Consider the following 18,813-nt stretch of genomic DNA (forward strand, 5'->3'; position numbering starts at 1 on the left):
GACCCAGGTTTCAATACTGGGGCTGAATGAAGTTTTTAGGAATGGATGGTGCCTTCCCCCTTGGAGATTCTTTTCAAAGGGTCTAAAACCAAAATGGTTCTGTTCTCTCTTCTGACACTACTTCCTTTGACCTTCTAAGCAAATTATGCAGGACAGACTACTGGACAGGACATTCACTCCTGTGCAAAATCCTTGAGGTTAATGAAGGTAGTAACATGACTGAAAATGTGACTAGGAGTAAAAACTTGCAGAAAGGGCACTAAGCTTCGTTTTCCAATCATTTAAAATGGCAATAATTGTATTTGGTAGACAAAACAGCTGTATAAAAGAAAATGGACATTCGGAGAATGCTTTGGAGATGAAAAGTGATAACTCTTAGAGAAAATAACATGAATTAAATACTTCATAGAAACTCAGTTTGTATGTAATGAATCTTAAGATGTAGCTTGCCCTTGAGGTGAATTCCCTGTGAAAATGTAGACCTTTCATCACCCTGAGTTGTTTGATCCTGTTCTTAATATCTGTTGACTTAGTCCTACAATAAACAAAAGTTCAGAAGTAGGATTCTCTGTCACATATTGTACTATTTATTGAGATGCTGAATATGAAGTTTACCTGGGCAAAGAAGTATCACTACCACATGTTCCTTTAGCAAGAAACTGTGAATGATTTCCATCTCCTTATCTTGACTAGGAATCTGAATAAAGCTATTTATTAACCTTTTAGAGAAAGTTTTTAAAAAACTCCTTTTCCTTTTTTTTCAGAGATCAGTAATGAAGAAAATAATGTCCTTTCTTCTCAGTCTTGTTCCCATTGCTGTGCATTGTGCAGCACCAACATTGGAACTGGCATTTCATTAAATTTTATGTGCAGTCTTGTTAGCAATCTTAGCAGAGAGGATTAGGGCTGTATGAGCTGCAGGGATTGAATGTGCATTTGCCTAGGCCTGTAGGAATGAACTGCTGGCAACAAGGTGGGAAGAAAGCTTGTTCAGGGACCTATGGCTGCAGAGCTGCCCTCTGTCATCTTCCACCAGTGCTGATGGGAAGAGTTTTGGGCAGGTGCATGGAGTGTGTGGTGCTGTTCTCAGAGGAAAAGGGAGCATTATTTGAGAGGATGCTGCTGTGGTTGTGGATCATACTGATGTTTCCATTTTGTCTTCCCCTCCCTCATATCTCCTTTCCTCCCAGTCTGTGGCAAGCGCTACAAGAACAGGCCTGGGCTGAGCTACCACTATGCTCACACCCACCTTGCCAGCGAAGAGGGTGATGAAGCCCGTGAGCAGGAGACCCGCTCTTCCCCTGTCCACAGAAATGAAAACCACAAACGTGAGTAGGATTTTCCCTTTACCTTTGAGACCCTTTTCAGGTATGTTGCCTCTACCCTGTCTTTGCCTTGCAGAGGCTGGCATTATTGCCTGGCTCAGTTGTGAGTGATTGGGACCTGGATGCTTGGAGCTAATCAGCCACAGCTCACATGGGTGCTGGCTCAGCAGTCAGAAATTCATTTCAAATCCAGCATTATCTCTGCAGCAAGTCACTTTCCCATTACTGCTCCTGTGGGAAGGAAGTGGCAAGGGGCGGGAGGGGGGGGAAAGAAGAGATGCCCAACCTGCCCATCATCAAGCAGCCTCCCAGTGGCTCTTAGCAGGGTTGTCAAGGAAATACACGTCCAATAGTTTGAGGGGGTTGACTTTGTTTTGCCTTTGAATAAGAGACATTTGCCAATGTCTCAGATTTTAGGTATGAAACTAACAGCACCTTTGTCCCTTGTTCCTTCATCTGCTCCCCAAACAGCTTACCCTCAACTTCACCAGAAGCTGCTTCTTAGTTACAGTTTGGGAAAATCTATGAAACCATATCAGTATTGATCAGCAAGGAGGAGAGCTGGAACATGAGAGGAGAGAAGAGTTAATGCGCCTCAATTCTCCACACTGGTACAAGGCTGAAAGGAATCTTAGTGGACCAAATTTATATATGATGAATCACATATGCTCGATGTGAGCATAAGGTCCATCACCCTATTTGACTGTCCTTCCTGTGCTTCTTAGGCAAGGAACAGGAAGTCAAGGAGACTGTGTTCTATTACTGATTTTTCCAAGTCTCTAATCCTCTGTTTCTCAGTTTGCCAGTGTGCAATGCTTTGTGATGTTTGCTGTCACCTTGGGAGTTGTGTAGGTAGCTTTGTTCACTTTCAAAAGCATGTGATCTGTATCATTTTAGTTCAAAGTAGTAAAGCAATGAAATGCTTATAGGGAAAAATATTCGGGGAAACAGTTTCTAATACATTAAGAAGAACTACAAGAAATATGGAAGTAGGAAAACATTTTCTTTCTGAGCAGGATAATTGATAATTGTCCCCAGGGAGGTGTGGGAGGGGGTTTCCTTTCTCCAAAGCATCTGCTACTAACCACTGTTTGAGCTTGAAGGACTATTTAGTATGATGGCACTTGGCAATCCCTATGTTTCTGTCACTTTTATGCTCTACCTTTTAGTTATTCACATGTTTTGTAGATTCACAGCAAAAGTAAGTTTGACTCCTCCAGCTGTTGATAAACTTGAACTGTCAATGCACTAAGAGTGACTGCTTAGGCAGGCTGGGGAATGTCAGTGTTCAGCCAGTAGCATTTGTTTACTTAGCATTTACATCAGCTCTGGGGGTTTTTGATTGTTTGTTTGTTTTTTTCCTGTGCCTGCAACAGTCAGTAATATTTGCATATCTGAGAGGCATATTGCAAAGCTGTATTGAATTAATATTGATAATGGCCTTGCATGGATGCCCAAACAAAGAACGGTAATGACCCCTGCCCCTCAGCTTGTCATAGATGCCAAGGACAATCTTGGTCCTTGTGTCTCTGGTGCTTAGGAAATTATAGAAGTTAGCAAGAAGAGCTAGAAGGTAAGGTTAGGAGCAGCTGGCTTTGGCCCATGGAAAAAAAGAGGTGTCTACACTGTGGGAAGGGGTAGAGCAAGAGCTGCTCAGGTTTGTGTTCCCCCAGAGCTCTTGTGTGGTACATGTGGCAGAGGGAAGCTGCTGATGCACAGATCCAAAACCAGGAAGAAGTTCAGAGCCGTTGGGGTAAACTACTCTGAAGCCCAGATTCCTGAGTGGAAAGAGTCTGCTTAACAACGAGCTGGGAGCCAGTGAGGTATGGGCAACAGCCATGCAAACGTGCAGATCAGCCCTGGGGAAATTCTCAGATGCTGGAAGGTAACACTCCCACATGGCTTAGCTGTCACAGGGGCTGTTCCTTTTTGCCTGTTTGTTTACAGCTCAGATCTTGCATCTTTGCTCTTTCACTGAGCGATATTTAATTTATGTTTCTGTTTATCTTCCATGTGAATGCTAATTGTCCACATCGCTAATTTGCGTCATTTACGGTCCCTTCATACAGGGGGATGGTGGGGAACCAGGGCATCAGATCTTTCCTCTCCCCTAAGAACTGCTAGGCATGTGTTATGAATTAGATTTGACAGGTCTGCAGCATTGTAGGTTTCGAGCTTCAAGAGTCCTCTCTGCATGGGCTTGGAGCTTGAGGGGGGGCCAAGAGGGAGGGAAGGTGGGGGGGATGTTAATCCAAACAGCTAATCCACAACCCATTGTACAGGAGGACCAGATATGGTATAGAGTAGGACCTGGTTATTTGCTTAGCAGTGTGTCAGAGATATGAACAGCCTGATTTAGAAAAGGCAAGGGAAATTCAAACCAGCCATTTGAAATTTACCATGCAGTAGGAGGTGAGCACTGGGTCAGTAAAGTTCAGGCGAGCAGCTGCAGCATAAACTTCCTTCCTTTGTACCAGCGACTCCTCTTCAGCTTCCACTCCTTGCAGATCCTGTGGTAACAGCAGCTGTCGTGATGCAGGAGGGAGCAGAGCTTCTGCACGATTCAGCTATTGATGCCCTCATGGTACCAGCTCAAGAGCTGAAAGCCTCTTGTCTTTCTGGACACTCAGTCCTTTCTCATCTTCTCATGCACAGACCAATTTGAGTAGGTCAGAAAATTATCTAGAGATTGGAAAAGAGATGTAGATAGGAGGAACCTACTTAAAATCACTGAATAGGTGTGTATCTAAGAACACCCAAGTCACCTCCTTGGCACATCTCACTGTCCTTGATTGTTGTAGAAGGTTTGTTTATTTACCTCTTTTTACATCTCTCTCTCTTTCTGTCCTTCTTCTTCACCACTAGGTTACCCACTGCAACCTGAAGACAGTTCAGCCCTTTTCTGTGGCCTTTGTCTTTCCTAAAACACCTTAGTCTGAACCTTGTTTGAGCTTTAATTGCTTTGTTTGTATGCTTTGACACAGATAAATAGCCCTTCCTTAGTGTCTAGTCGTGCCTCTGCCTACACAAGCATTTATTTTTGACCTACTCTGATGTTTTTACCTGAGTATGGAAGTGTAAAAAGGGAATTATATAAAACTCTTAAAAAAGTCAACTTCCTCCTTCCTCAACTCCACTGATAAAAATAAATGATCCCATACCATTCTCAGACTTTTTCTCTGCTGACTTTTCCTCTGCATGTTGGCACTGAGAGCATGAGATTTGTGAGCTCAGGGTGCATCCAAGCCTACCACAAAACATCTGCTCTTTTATTCCATCTCACTCCATGGGTACAGGCCAGCTCTGGGGGCAGCTGATGCTCACAAATTTTGAGACAATTCTGATAAAGGAATTACATTAGACTTCTGTCTATTCAAATGTGTCCGTGAATGAGCATACTAGTATAAATGCTCTTCCTTAATTCCTGGGAGAAGAGGATAGTGTGTCTACATGGAGAAAAACTTCCTTTCCTTTAAAGGGGAAGAGTTTTCAGTGGCATTTTGCTAAGTGAAACGTTGGTTGCAGGCAGCTGTGCAGTAAACAACTGAACAGGATCTTATGCCCACAAGCATAAGACAGTCCTAAATAAAGTACATTGTGCAGGCTGTTGCTGGCCTTGCTGCCGAGTGCAGTTTGGTCCATCCTGCAATACATGTAGTTAATGAAAATGCAGTCCTGTGCCCTTCTACCCCTCTGTTAGCTTGAGCATCTGACCTGCAAAACCATCTGTGTACATTATTTTGTGGCATCAGCCTGTTGTGCCCAGTTCCATCATAGATTTTATTATGTGGATAAATCTCTGCTGGAGGGACCAGCCAAAGTTGTTTGTGTACTCTAAGCATAATTGGATACCCAGTCCCCAGAGATAAAAAATTAATGTGCTAACCTCAGTGTGCCTCCAAGCTGTCCTCCAGCTCCCCCACACAGTCATCTTTGAAACATTTTTATTTCCATCCAGGCAGGGGGCTGGCCATGAATAAATGACGAGAGTCAGCCCCTCAGTTGGAGGTGAGCTGTTTGTTCCTCTCCACAAGCAGCATCAATTTGAAAAGCTACATCAGGCCTACTTTTTCCCTGCCTCAGTGCTGATCCTTGCTGGGGCCATGGTAGGAGCTACTTCTGAATGCAAGGATGCATCAATGCCCACCTTGCAACAAGATACCCTGCGGCAGGTGCTTTTCAGTGAAAATATGTACATTACCTTGAGTTGACTTATTAATTTAATCTGAGTTTTTTCTGTTTGAATTTTCTATCTTTTCAGAGCTTGTTTTCATAAGGAAAAAGACTCAGAATACTAAAAGAAATGTTAGTGATTGGAGAGTTTGGAACTGTGTAAAGATTTCTCTCAAACCGTGTTTGCAGCTGTAAATTACTCAGACTTTTGTGCAAGTATTTTGGGATGCCAAGGAAAAAAATAGATCAGTTGTTTAGCGTTATGAAATAGTGGAAAATCCCAAACTTGTCTCCCATGTACAGGGACCTATAGGACTTTTTGTTTTTTTGTTTGGAGTCTTGGTGTAGGCTTTTTGTTATTTTGATGTTTCTTTTATATAGTGCCTGGACAGGGACTAAAATTAAAATGTTACTTTTGATACACAACTGTCATTGAAGAGAAGCACTGAGTTCTTCTCAGTAGTTCCTGGTAAATATTTTCAATCTGACTAATTAGTTTTAAAAACCATGTGTTGCTTCAACAGCACATCAGCTCTTGAGACGGAATGGTATAATTTATGTATTTATATTTTTTTTTCCTTTTTCCACTATCTCCTTGCTTTTTCTACCTTTTTTTTTCTCCTCCATGTCAAATTTGAACCAACTGGAAAGCAAATTCTTTGGCTGAATTTGAACTGAATAGATGCTCTATGCCTTCTCACACTCCTCCAGTGAGTAACTTCCAGATCAAAAGCCTACAAGACAGTGCAGGGACCCAATTCAGGACACTGGCTACTCTCACGTGAATACTGAGTGATGCTGCTGGACCAGGCTGTATAATGGCATTATAATCCCTCCTTGAAGAGGGATATATTCCCTTTGCTGATGATAATGATGCATTTCCGTGGCCAGAAGCCAAGTCTCAGAAGAGGTACCCCTCAAAGTCAGGAAATCTGTATGTTAACATGTCAGACTCTTTTGTCTGTCTTCCTATTCTGTATCTCCTACTGTTTATCATCATGAGGCACTAGACAGTTGCAATGATTTACTGTGAGCAGTGGGGTTTTGGTTCCTGCTTTATGTATTCCTACAGAAGACTCTATAAGATCAGTGCACAGACATTCCTATGAAGTGCTGCCTTATGGTAGAGGAACACTAATTCCCCAATTGTACTGAATCCAATCAGTTGATGGTATATTTTCCTATCTGTGCCTTCCAGCTAGATAGCTCACCTCCCAGTTCTTTCATTAGCTGTTCAACTTAAGGGCCATATCGATTCCTGTAAAACACACGATCAAATGATCTTTTTTTCCTCACGTTTAGAGGCTTCCTATGACTCTTACAGATGTACCTCCTTCTCCTAGCACTTCTTGTAGTGTTCCTTGGCTGTTCTTCTCTGTGAGCAGGGGCTGTAGGAAAGGCAAACCTGTCAGAGTTGCTAAAAACTGTGCAAAGGCAACAGCTTCTTCTATCTCCACACTACTGGCTAACTCAAAAAAGGAGAAAATCCAGTTACTAGGGAGAACTGGCTATACTCTGGGTGGGTGGTTTGCAGCACCTCTCAGTAGCATAGCCTGCTTCTCCGGCTGCCAGCAAAGGGTATGCCCATGCTGTGCAGGGGAGTGCAGCATGGGGAGCTGGAGCTAGTGGAGGCCCATCAGGCTGTGCAGGCTGAACAGCATGACTCTGGGAACAGAACAGCAGCCGTTTCCCAGTGTTACACCCAAGTTCAGAGCTTGTTCAGTTGCAAACAGTACCACATCCACAGATGTGCCACAGCAGCCTGCTGCAGGGTCCTGTATCAAATGCCCCAACACTTCCCAGTTTAGGGTCAGCCAACATGCTTATCTTGGTGTTAATGACAGAGTAAACATGCCCAGACTGACTGGCCATTTCCTGTCATTCATTTTGATTTACACTTTTTCCTGGAAAACTGCAATGAAAAAAACATACACTTAATTCACCGGCAAGGAGTCTGCAGAAATGGCCGTGCATATCCCTGCCTGGCTGCATATGTGTAAGACAGCAAGAGCCTGGAGTGCACTTCAGCTGTACATGGCCCGTTCCTCACCACACCATCAGTTATAGATGCATTCTTCTTTTATTGTTCCTTCCCAGGGCAGGGTCTAACCCTAAGCACGGAAGCAGCTCCCAGTCCACCTCTCTGCCCCCACCATTGCTCACTGCACCCCAGCAGTGAGGGGGGCAGAAGGGGATGCACGCCCAACCAGCCACCTCCCTTCTCTTCCATCAAGGAAAGCCACAGTCCAAGTGCTGCTTTTCTTTTGCCTTCTCATAAAGCCATTTTTAAATATAATTATCACTCTAATTTCTCGCGTGAGCCTGCCTCTCCACTGAGGCATTCTGAGCAGCAAATGGAGGGGCTGCGCTGCTATTCCTTACACTTGAGAGACAAGGCAATAGCAGGTGGCAAGGCCAGCGACAGCCAGCCGAGCCCACTGGTCACCATGGAGACAGGCCAGGCCTGCCAGGGAGGAGCTGGCAGTGATGGGAGGTGGCAAGGAGAGGCACATGGAACCATAGGTTGGGATTATATGTCACCAAGGCCTCCAAGGGGCTTGATGACTGCAGGCGCAGGGGCGCAGACTCTTGGCTAGCATTCTGCTGCTCAGGCAGCCAACATTGGACGTGCCCTTTTACAGGAAGAAAAAGGGAAGAGTTGGAAAGGAAAACTGGCACTATCTCAGACAAAGAGTCTTGTAAATTAAACAAAATAAAAACACCAACAAAAAAAGCAAATCCACCCCTTTTCCTCCACGGTGAATGCATTGACTTGATTCAGGCCTACACGCTGGGTCCTGTGGTCTCAATTGTTGTCTAAAGATCCTTTTTGCTAACAGAGTAAATGGCCTGATTTGAAGCCTTTTGAACTGAATTGAAAACTTACAGTGGACTTTATTGGTTTTGGATGAAACTCAGAAGCAGCAGGTAAGAGCTGGACAAAACGTGCTAGAAAAAATCCCTTTGGAAGTGCATACATGTCTGACTGTAGCTAATTCACTGTAGTCATTTAAATAAATGATGCACAGCCCCCCACCCGAACAGCAAGGCGTGCACTCCACACGCTCTCTGCTGCCTTCCCAGTAATGTGGATATGATAAAAAATAGGGATAATATGCTGCCAAACCTAGATGCACTGCTTAAATTATGGTTAAGCATTATGTTCTATTACCTACAGGCTGAAAAAATATATGTGACTGTGATTTGGTTTGATTATTAAACTGAAACCATGAGGAACATAACTTACAGGTTTTTTGATTACTTGGGAGGGATAAAGGGAAGCTGTGTAAAGCCCCTGCTTTCAAAATCAAGAAGGCACAGAAGTTATTTTATATATTTAAACTCAGTTGATTTGTTTAGTTTTTCAAGTTTTGTCTACAGAACAAAGTTACTGTGTGATATACTACAGACCTTATTTAATTTACAGAACTTACTTTGCAAAAAGACTCCTGTGAATGATGGTACCATATTTTAAGTAGTTCTTTATGCTGCTTAACTTGTTATAGTTTAAAATGAACTTGATTAGGCTAGGAAGAAAAAAAATATTTCAGAATAAATGCATACCAAATTTATTTGGAAATATTGACTTTATTCTCAGTCTGCATCCTGTCTTCCCATGAATCACCTTTCAGGTTCAAAGAAACTATTATTTGAACTGTGCAGATCTTTCCATGTCTCTCCTTAATTAATTTTTAAAAGTTTTAAAGTATTTTAAAAAAATTGTATACTGTATTTATTTTGGGACAGGTGTAGATGAAGACAAGGCCTTTGATGAAACAGAAGCGACACTGAGTTGAAATAGCAAGAGGCACTGATTTAAATACATGCCCTATGAGCACACCTTAGCTCAGGCAGTATGCCTCAAAGTTCCTCACAGCTTTTGATCTGTTGTTGCAGTTTGCAATGTAAAAGAGGAGTTTTGAGTAAGTTAGGACAAGACCGTGGTTGGTTTTCAAGCCTTTGCTTTAAAACAGTTTCTGATTCTGGCTGAACATTTTTTTGACAGAATCCCTAGTGGCAGTCATCTGATCAAAATGATTCAGCTCACTGCTAAAGAGTTACTTCTTGCTAGCTGAGCTATTTGTCTGGCTTATGCTAACACCTTCTACTTGGTGATTAACTTGTGCAAAAAGTGGATGCTTAGATAATTATTATGTCTCAGATGAAAAGCAGCAACATCTCTAGAAATTCAATTGCTTTCACTTGTGGATTCATTCCCATAGTTAGTTTTGTAGGTAATTTTATTGATTAAGTGGTGGGATTAGGGTTGGCTTTCTGTGAATCATACCCTTTTCATGACTACTGCACCTTAAATCCTGCCACCTTTGCTTTGTTTCCTTCATCATTTGTGAACAAGAGTAAAATAGAACTAGAAACTCCAAGGACATAAAAAAAAAATCCTTTGAAAGTAGGAACTCTGCTTACTATCATCTGAAAATCTCTTTATTCTCAAACCTTCTGTGATTTAGCCTATGGCTTAGTTCACTGTATGGTACTGATCAACAAAATAAGCTTATGTCACATTTGATTCTAGTTTTTACACCTGTTAGAACAAAAAAAAAAATTGAAGAAAATAGAATTGCTTGACTTATTTGGCTCCAGAGATACATAATTTAAGATATCATTGATGTAACTTCAGGGATTTCTCATCTGTGTATTACTTTTCATGTCTGGTATCTCTATCACACTCTATCTGTGTAGGCCAGGTCCATATTTGTAAGTGATGAGCAATAAGTAACCACATTAAAATGTAATTAAATTGGAAGAAAAGAATGGAAAAAAGAAAAGCATAGAAAAGAGAAAAGAAGAAAAGAAAAGAAAAGAAAAGAAAAGAAAAGAAAAGAAAAGAAAAGAAAAGAAAAGAAAAGAAAAGAAAAGAAAAGAAAAGAAAAGAGAAGAAAAGAAAAGAAAAGAAAAGAAAAGAAAAGAAAAGAAAAGAAAAGAAAAGAAAAGAAAAGAAAAGAAAAGAAAAGAAAAGAAAAAAGAAAAAAGAAAAGAGGCAATCAAAACCATGCTTATTCCCTTGCCAACAGCCTTGGAGAATCCCTTCAGCTTCACCATAGTCAGCAAATACCCTTCACCTCTCCCACACACCACAGACAAATTGAGTGTTTGTATTTTCACAAAGTCCCCCTTTCCATTTCCAGTTTGATAGTCAGTGGATCTTAGGGTCATAATCCACACTGAAAAAAATTAAGTCAGTATATGCAGAGTGTTAAGTCAATTATACCATTATGAGCAGTGGCAGAAGTGGAGCTCTTTCCTAAGTCTGCTGGCTGTCACCCCAAATGCTTGTTTTTATTTGTGGCCTCACCACAGAATTGTTGTGTGTTTGTGAGTAAGCCAGTTCACCACTCTACCTCCAAGTCTTTCATCTTTAAAATGCAATGTGACCTCACCACAAGACTTAATTAGAGTCCAGAACACTTTGGTTAGAGTCAATGGCAAAAGAGGCTTTTGACCTCACCGAAGGTTAATAACAAGATCTTAGTGTCTGTAAGGGGCTTTAAGACACTTGGATGAAAGGTGAAGTAATGTAATAAGGAACAATAACCCAAAAAAGTCAGTGAATGCTGAGCTTGCTGAGTTTGCATTGCACATGGCCTGTCTGTAGATGCAGAATAATATAAAGATGTAATTACTTAACTTTTTCGAAATGTGGCTGCAGTGGGAAAAAGAAATGCTAGGGAGATCTGCTTTTTATATACAAAATATGTACAAGCAGCAACTTTATGATCATTTTGTTACAGCTCTTAAAATGAGCTGGTGACTGGGCTTCCACCTGGTTTCTGTTCTTTTTTTGCTTATCTTGCATGCACATACTAAATGCCTCTCTGTGAACAGGCAAAATACTAATCCAACACTGCAAGCTTCTCTCTGTTTTTGAGAGAGCTATGGATCTGTTAACTAGGACCATTCCAGAGCAAAATCCATTGTTTAGTAAATACTTTCAGGGACTCAGTGACCATGCAGGAAGATATTGCTGTATTTGCAGCCTTATGAGTTTTAATTTTCTTCTTACTTCCACCTTTCCTGCAATCTTTCAGTTACCGAACGCCAAAAAGTTCAGCTAATCAACAGCTGGAAATAAATTAATAAATAGATGCACCAAACCAGAAAAACAGATTGAACTTGGAGGAAATTTTAATTTTAAGTGTATGTCTTGGACTGTTACCAGAAGCCCTTTAGAGTGTCATTGTTCTTTGGGGGAAATTTGAATGTGGACAAAAAGACCATTAATAAAGGCTGTCAAAACATCTGTTAAAAATCTTCAAGTTATAAAATATGCATTAAAAAGATAATTAAATATAGATGATACAGTTTAAAGTTCTTAATTTTTTAGTTTGTAGAAATCTTCATGGGGTAGGCTTAGGCTAGGTATTCTACTGGATTTTTTAAGTTCAAAGAGAAGAAACAAAGGCAAATCATTCCCTCCACTCCCTTGTCCCTTCCCCAGTTCCTAGTTAGACTGTACAGGAACAAGAAGTTTCCCCTCTCTGGAGAGCAGAGGAGAAAAATGGCAGTTGTGAGCAAGAAAAAAAGCACATTTCTGTTCTGGTCAACTCAGAGGAATGCAAAAGACCTCTGCCCTTCTCTCTTTCCTAGGGGATCTGTCCCCTCCTCTTCTTAAGACCAATGTGTGTTTGCTCCTTTCCAACTATTCCCAGCTGAAAAATAAGAATATATAACCTCCCTCCTTTTTTTCTTGACTGAAAGAGTTTTTAACTCTGTTGGCTGGGACGTCTGCCCCAGGCTGACTCTGCACCTGTGCTGGGTGCTGGGGTAGTGCTGGATCTGCTGCCCTCCCTGCTAATCCCAGGGGACATGACTGCTGCAGGTGGCTTAAGCCTTTGGCAAAACACCCCAAATGGCTTTGCCTGTGAATATTCATGAGCATTTCGACCAACTTTTTGACTAAGGACACCTTGCCACGTAGAGATGTAGTTCCCTAAAAACCTGCTTGAAATAAAACCAGTAAGGGTTCTGTCCCTGCAATCTCCCTGCTGTTGGTTTTTGAGTTTTGGAGATTGTATTTTTCCATTCTGAATTTGTATTTTGTGGGTTTACAATGATGAGTGCTGCCCGAAAACCAGGCTTGGCTTACTGACAGCATAGGTCTGATTCTGCATTAGAGGTTGTCTCTATGCCTGTAGGTGTTACAGGGTCCCTGAACTGTAAAGACATATCTGGAAGCACGTCCTTGTGAGAGAGCAGCCTGGCTGGGATTATAAAGGAAGTGGTGAAGGGCATTTCAGGCAAAAAGAGATACAATAACAGGTGTACTTAAAATGGAGGTGGTTTATGCAGTTAATTTTTTGTTCTGATTGACAATGTTTTGGGAAGACAGTGGCCTGCAAACTCACTGAGCTAACATCATATCAAGTAGAAGGGGGAAATGTCCAAATGAGTGCTCTTTGAGTAAATCTGATTTCTAACCTGACTGCAGCCCAGAAAGGACCAGATGGGGTCATCATTCCCAATAACTACTGTGACTTCTGCCTCGGAGGCTCCAATATGAACAAAAAAAGTGGTCGGCCTGAGGAACTTGTATCGTGCTCAGACTGTGGGCGCTCTGGTAAGTGACTCCTTCTTGTATCTTTCTTGTACAAAGGCATTTGTGTGATTTGTTTTTGCACCTTCTGAAGATTTTGAAGAAAGGCAGCACATTTGGAAAGGGATAGAAAATGAAATCTTACCTCTTCTCTGTGTTTGTGGGAAAGGATGACTGGGAAATTTTCTGTCATAAAACCTATTGTTGGATTCACATTTTTAAGCTAATGGGGTCTTATGAAATAATAAAGTTTCAATGTATTTATTGGCTTTTGGGAACATTGGTACATGTATTAGTTGTTCTTCACACGGAAGGAGAAAATCCTATGACAATGTTAAAGAATGGTTTCTGTCTTCAAATGCTACAATTACAACTATGAATTACTTACAAGGTTTATGAAAGTTGCATGACAAGCATTTCCATTGATTACACATTTCATGCATTTCTTCATCCAAAAAAGAAAGAGGGAGGAAATTATAGGGTAGGGGTGGGGGTAGCTGTCAAGAATTATCCTCTTACAAGATGACTATCATTAGTTTTGTTTAAAGAGGTTTTTATTTCTCCCTTTTCTTCCCTTCTCTCTTTTTAAATGTAGGCAATTGTGTCTTTCCCATTCTGAGTTGCCTTTATTTCTGGGTTGTTGTTTTCTTCCTTCTTTTCTTTCTTTTTTTTCTCTTTGTCTTTTTTGGGAAATTTTATACCAGTTGAACAGTTATTTATAGCTCATGTAGGAGGTGGTGGCAATGGTAGAGGGAATACGAGACTTTTAACAACTGCATATTCTAGCTTTGGTCCAAGTTTTCAGTTGTGGTATTTTTGTACAGTGGTGATACTAGTGGTGATAAGACAATCATATGGAAATCTGAAAACCAAAGAGGCCTTGAAATTCAGTATGGCTGCTGCTCCTTCTGTACTGTAGTCATTGAAAGATGTCTGTTGCTTTGTGGCTGAAATGCGATGTGCAATGTTTTCATGCCAAGGAAATGGCCTTTTTATGTTCCTGCTGAAATTCATAGAAAGTCTATTACTACATTCAATGGGAGAAGGACTAGACTCTCAATGACAAATTGCCTTCTGCAGTTGTTGTGACCTCTGAGGATATTCTGAAATGATACTGACTGGTCACCAGAGGATCAATGGCAACCCCTTTGGTTTTCTTCAGGGGCATCCTTACAAATGCTGTGCTGTCAGGGACGCGGACCTTTTAGTGTGTATGTGATTGCTTCGTAATAATAGAAAGGGGAAGTTCACGAGGGCTGTGGTGCCATCTTGGAAGATCATTGCTCTTCTCCTTGTTTGTTATATTACAATATAACTAATTTCAGCATTGTCCTGATATGGCACAGTGAGATAGATCTATATTTTATTGCTATTTAAACATTGCTATTGTGATTATATCAGAATGTAACACAAATACATTAATTGCCTTGACTTCTTAGTGTGATAGAACAAGTAGATCAGCACATAACCTAAATTGTGCAAAGTCAGTTCCCTTAAACATTACCCTTGTACAAATTCTGACCCACTTGAGTCATTCATAGGGGTCTGCAATGCTGTGACTGATGTGTGATGAAAGTGATTAAGGTACAACCACACACTAATCTCTAAACTAAAACAATGAAACCTTTTTGGTGGCTCCCATCTTTCTTGATAATGGAGAAAATTTATGAAAGAGAGCTCATGGAAATTATATTGTTTTTTCTGTTCACAAAGTCAGTAAAATCACATATCTACAAGGTGGTTCATCTACCAGTTATTTTGCTATATCCATTGTCTTTTTTTTTTTTGTGAACAGTATTTAATTCTTTGTGTCTCAAGCAATGCAGTGTACTTCTTATATGGCTGATTCCTTGTAGCTGGAGCAGGGACCAAATGGTTGCTTAATACCATTCACTGTTTCTGAATAAGAAAATAGCTGTTCCCTAAAATCTCACACTTGAATTTTGCTGGGCCAGTCTTTCTTGAAGAGGGAATTTGAAGGCAGTACTATTAATCACATAACAAGTTTGATTGAGAGAGAAAATAAATCTCAGTTTTGCAGATTTCAGTATTTGACTTCTCTTTTTAAGAGTCTTGTTGTTGTTGTTGCAATTATTGATGTCCTGTGTGGAGAATTTCCTGCACCATACTGAAAGTTGGATTGACTCACACACATTTGAACTTTTCAGTGTTCCCCAAGATGGGTCATTCCTCATCTCAGTTGTTTTAGTTGTTGAACTGTATATATTAGTTTTGGAGGTTTTTTTATTTTTGAAGAACATGCCATGGAATTTGCATAACAGTATTGGTTTAAACTAATTTCACTTAGTCTTCAAAATGTATTTCATTTTGTCTACCGAAGAGGTTCTTTAGGCTCAGGTGAAGCATGGGGACAAAAAATAGTCCTGAGACTGATGAGGTTTACGTTTCTATAGCAGTAAATTTGTGACAGTTGATGCCAGTCTGAAGTCATTGTGCTTAGAGCTAACAGTGTTTAATTACTTATATGGTCTAAAAATATTTAAAAATTGATCTCAGTAATCATGAGGAAATATTTTACTGTCTTTTGAAGAGAGGAAAACATGATTAACCCTTTCGCTGCTGTAGCTATGGGCACCTGTAGTGTTTGTAGATGTCTTTTCTTTGAAGGAGAAACTGATCCTTTGTTATTTCTCTTACTGCAGTTCTTCCTATGCTATGTTGTTGAGGTGTGCGGGCACATACAAGCACACACCTATGAGCTCGATAGTCTGATTTTTTTAATGATAATTAAATGATAATTAAAAAAATTATGATGATAATGCCTGTTGCTTAACCCATGTGCTGATATATTCATCATACATGTCAGCTCATTTGGGAAGAGAAGGCAGGAGGGATGAAGCAGCGCCAGCATGCACTACGGAGGACTTGTTCGGTTCCACGTCAGAAAGCGACACCTCGACCTTTCATGGCTTTGACGAGGACGATGCAGAAGAGCCTCTCTCGAGCCGAGGAGGTGGCTGTGGTGGCAGCTCTCCCTCTGCAGACAAAAAGGGCGGCTGCTAAAATAACTAAAAAGACACAGAAACTCTGAACGATTTGCTGTCCTTTTTACTACTAAGATTATTATTACCTTTTTCTTTTTTTAATTTTAGGTCCTTGGGTTTTTTTGTTATTGTTGTTGTTGTTATTTTTGTTATTTTTGTTGTTTTTCCTGTGGGGTGTACACTGAAAGCACAAGCTTTTAAAGCTCTTGACAACTACTTTGAAGAGACAGAAGGTTTTGATTTTCCTGTTTTTTTGAGGGTTTTGTTTTTATTTTTTTTTTTTCATTTTAATTTGATTTTATCCCGCCTCCCCTCCTTCTCTTTCTCTTTGGAAACATAAAAAGTGGATTTAATATTTTTTTTAATAGTGAGCAGAGTTGATTTTCTTGTCTTTTAATATATATATCGGCAAACCACAAAAAATACAGATGGGTTGGATAACAGAAAGCAAACCCAAATAGGTTTTTTTAATTATTATTATTATTATTTATATATTCTATATATTATTAGAAAACTACTTTTTAAATAAAAATAGAAAAAGAAACAAAAAAGCAATGGATGTCTACTTGATAATAGAACTGTTTCTAGAGAACCACTGTGGGCGGACTCTATCAGGGGACAAGGAAACCCTTGATATGATGGCTTCTGCGTTTCGAGATTTTGCACTTACTGTAGCACATGGAGTTTGGCTCTTCTTGTACACCTGCTATGCTAACAGCCAGAAAATACAACAGCACCATTGAAGACTATGGCCTTGGGGAACACATTTCCATCTCCTTTGGACACCTTTACACTCAATAGATCTCTTCCTCCCTGCACCCCTTCATGTCTTCCTCACGCCGTTCTACTTCTTTTTTTTTTGTTTTCTTCACTTTTCACTTCATGGACAGCAATTTCCAAGCATAGGGATGGAATACAAGTGGCAAGTCATAGGCGTCACAGACAAAACAGATGGAGGAGCAGAATCATGGAAGAAATTATATGGAAAAATACCTCACCTATACTTTTCTTTCCATTTTTAAATTTCAATTGACAGCATTTTTTCCTGTGTCGCCCTGTTTTTTCTCTCTGTAGTGTCTCGTGAGAGACTTTATTTGCTTTTTAATAGCTTCTTTTGAAAAAAACCAAAGCAATACTAAATAAAGTTCCAAGGGCAATGGAGAAGAGAGTGACTCCCTTCCCAGCGACTTTCCCAGAAAGGAGGAAACATGCATCAGGATTTGAAAGGTATGTCTGAACTGAAATGTCTTTCACTCAATTGTGAAATCTCTGTGCCCTGGATTTTCAACAGAAAAACCTGAAATGTTACAGATTTTAAAAAATGAAGTTCAAATTTATTTTTTCTGATACTCCTGCCCTTCAATCCCTGCACTTACATTTGTGGCATTAGTATCATATTCTCTCCCTTTAAATTTTTTTTTCTTTTGCTTGCTACTTTTTGACATGCTCATGTGAACAGCAGGAAAAATAGAAAAGGAGCAAGCACCTAGAAATGCTCTAAATCCACAGTAAACAAACAACGGGATTTCTTGCATCTGTCTTACATCTACTTCTTCTATCCATGCAGAAGTCGTGTCATACAAATTAGAAGGTTAAGAAAAGTTTAAGTGTTACCCAGTGTTCCTCAAAATACAGTCAGAGTAAGCTTTGACAGGGAAAAGCTTACAGAAGTAATGAAGACTTGAATTATTATCTTGACTTGCAAAAGAACTCAATTTTCATTTGTCTGCCTTTCACTGCCTGAGGGGTGTAGGCCTGACACACCTGGAACCAGCCAGCTGCACCTGGCCTGTGGTGCAGGATGGCACTACACAGCTCAGCACTTACTAAGCCCTATATTTACCCAGCTTCTTCCATGCTGTGGCAGCCCATGTTGAGCTCTGCGCTGATATGCTGACTATAGTCCTTGGAGCACCTGAACTAGGTAGCTGAAACCTACCCAAGTACATCTTTCTGAAGAACTCCAATCACTGCATCCACTGCAAAATAGGCATACCCTAAATAGAATATTTTCCAAATGGAATCCTTACCATTGTCTTTTGTGAACCATGCCTAACACATTCTAGGCTCTTTTGGAATACAAACAATAATCAGATGCCCATAATTCATTAAGTCTTCATTTATTTTCATAAATGCAGTTACTGTAACAATGCACACAGTCTTAATCCTTTTGCAACCAAACCACACATCTTCGTGACAACTGAGTAGTACAGTACCCTCAGAAAGAAACCACAACAGCTCACAGAGTGCATAAAAATTTCCAACTGACATTTATTGCAGATAGCATAAAAAAATATCCATCGCCATTATTTATGTCATTAATGTGTATATGGATGGTCACTGGTTCAATATAGTCCTGAGACAGGAAGGAAGATAAAATTAATTAATTGTTATAGAGAGAAAGTAGTTCTTGGATTCCTCAAGGTGTCTTATTAGACTGAGATAGCCAACTGAGTTTAGTCCAGCAGGCTGAGCAGTGTGGTACTGACCATAGGAAGGCATTGATCATAGAGAGGAAATGAAGATGGAGAGTTGGAAGCTAAAAGAGTACTTGTTTAAGCTGGGTTGTAAAGTAGTGTTAACAGTGAACATTGAATGGGGTGTTGATATGGAATTGAAATATTCTCAGGACATGTAGCGCTGGAGTGAAGGCTGGGAACAGGGAAAGGAGGTTGGTAGCTCCTAAGCTGAAGATGAAAGCAAAGCAAAGGGGCTACTACACAAGACCCTCTGAGATGGATGAGGAGAAGATGACAAT

At 40.4% G+C, this 18,813-nt stretch overlaps 1 protein-coding gene across 9 annotated transcripts in view; it reads left to right on the plus strand.

Annotated features, from left to right (window-relative positions):
* Positions 1–18,813, plus strand: part of DPF3 (double PHD fingers 3) — a 125,998-nt gene that overhangs the window by 84,503 nt on the left and 22,682 nt on the right. For 6 of the 9 annotated variants that reach the window (XM_025896072.1, XM_018082684.1, XM_008926831.2 and 3 more), the window contains 2 exons: positions 1,191–1,328; positions 12,946–13,074. In XM_025896072.1, coding sequence (XP_025751857.1) covers positions 1,191–1,328; positions 12,946–13,074 — 267 coding nt within the window. Of the gene's footprint in view, positions 1–1,190; positions 1,329–12,945; positions 13,075–15,877; positions 17,283–18,813 lie in introns of all 9 variants that reach the window. The other 3 variants (XR_001921953.2, XR_001921954.2, XR_001921955.2) reach the window with 1 other exon arrangement.

The sequence above is a fragment of the Manacus vitellinus genome, unplaced genomic scaffold, assembly GCF_001715985.3.
Source record: "Manacus vitellinus isolate BGI_N305 unplaced genomic scaffold, ASM171598v3 scaffold_6_pilon, whole genome shotgun sequence".
Taxonomy (NCBI): Eukaryota; Metazoa; Chordata; class Aves; order Passeriformes; family Pipridae; genus Manacus; species Manacus vitellinus.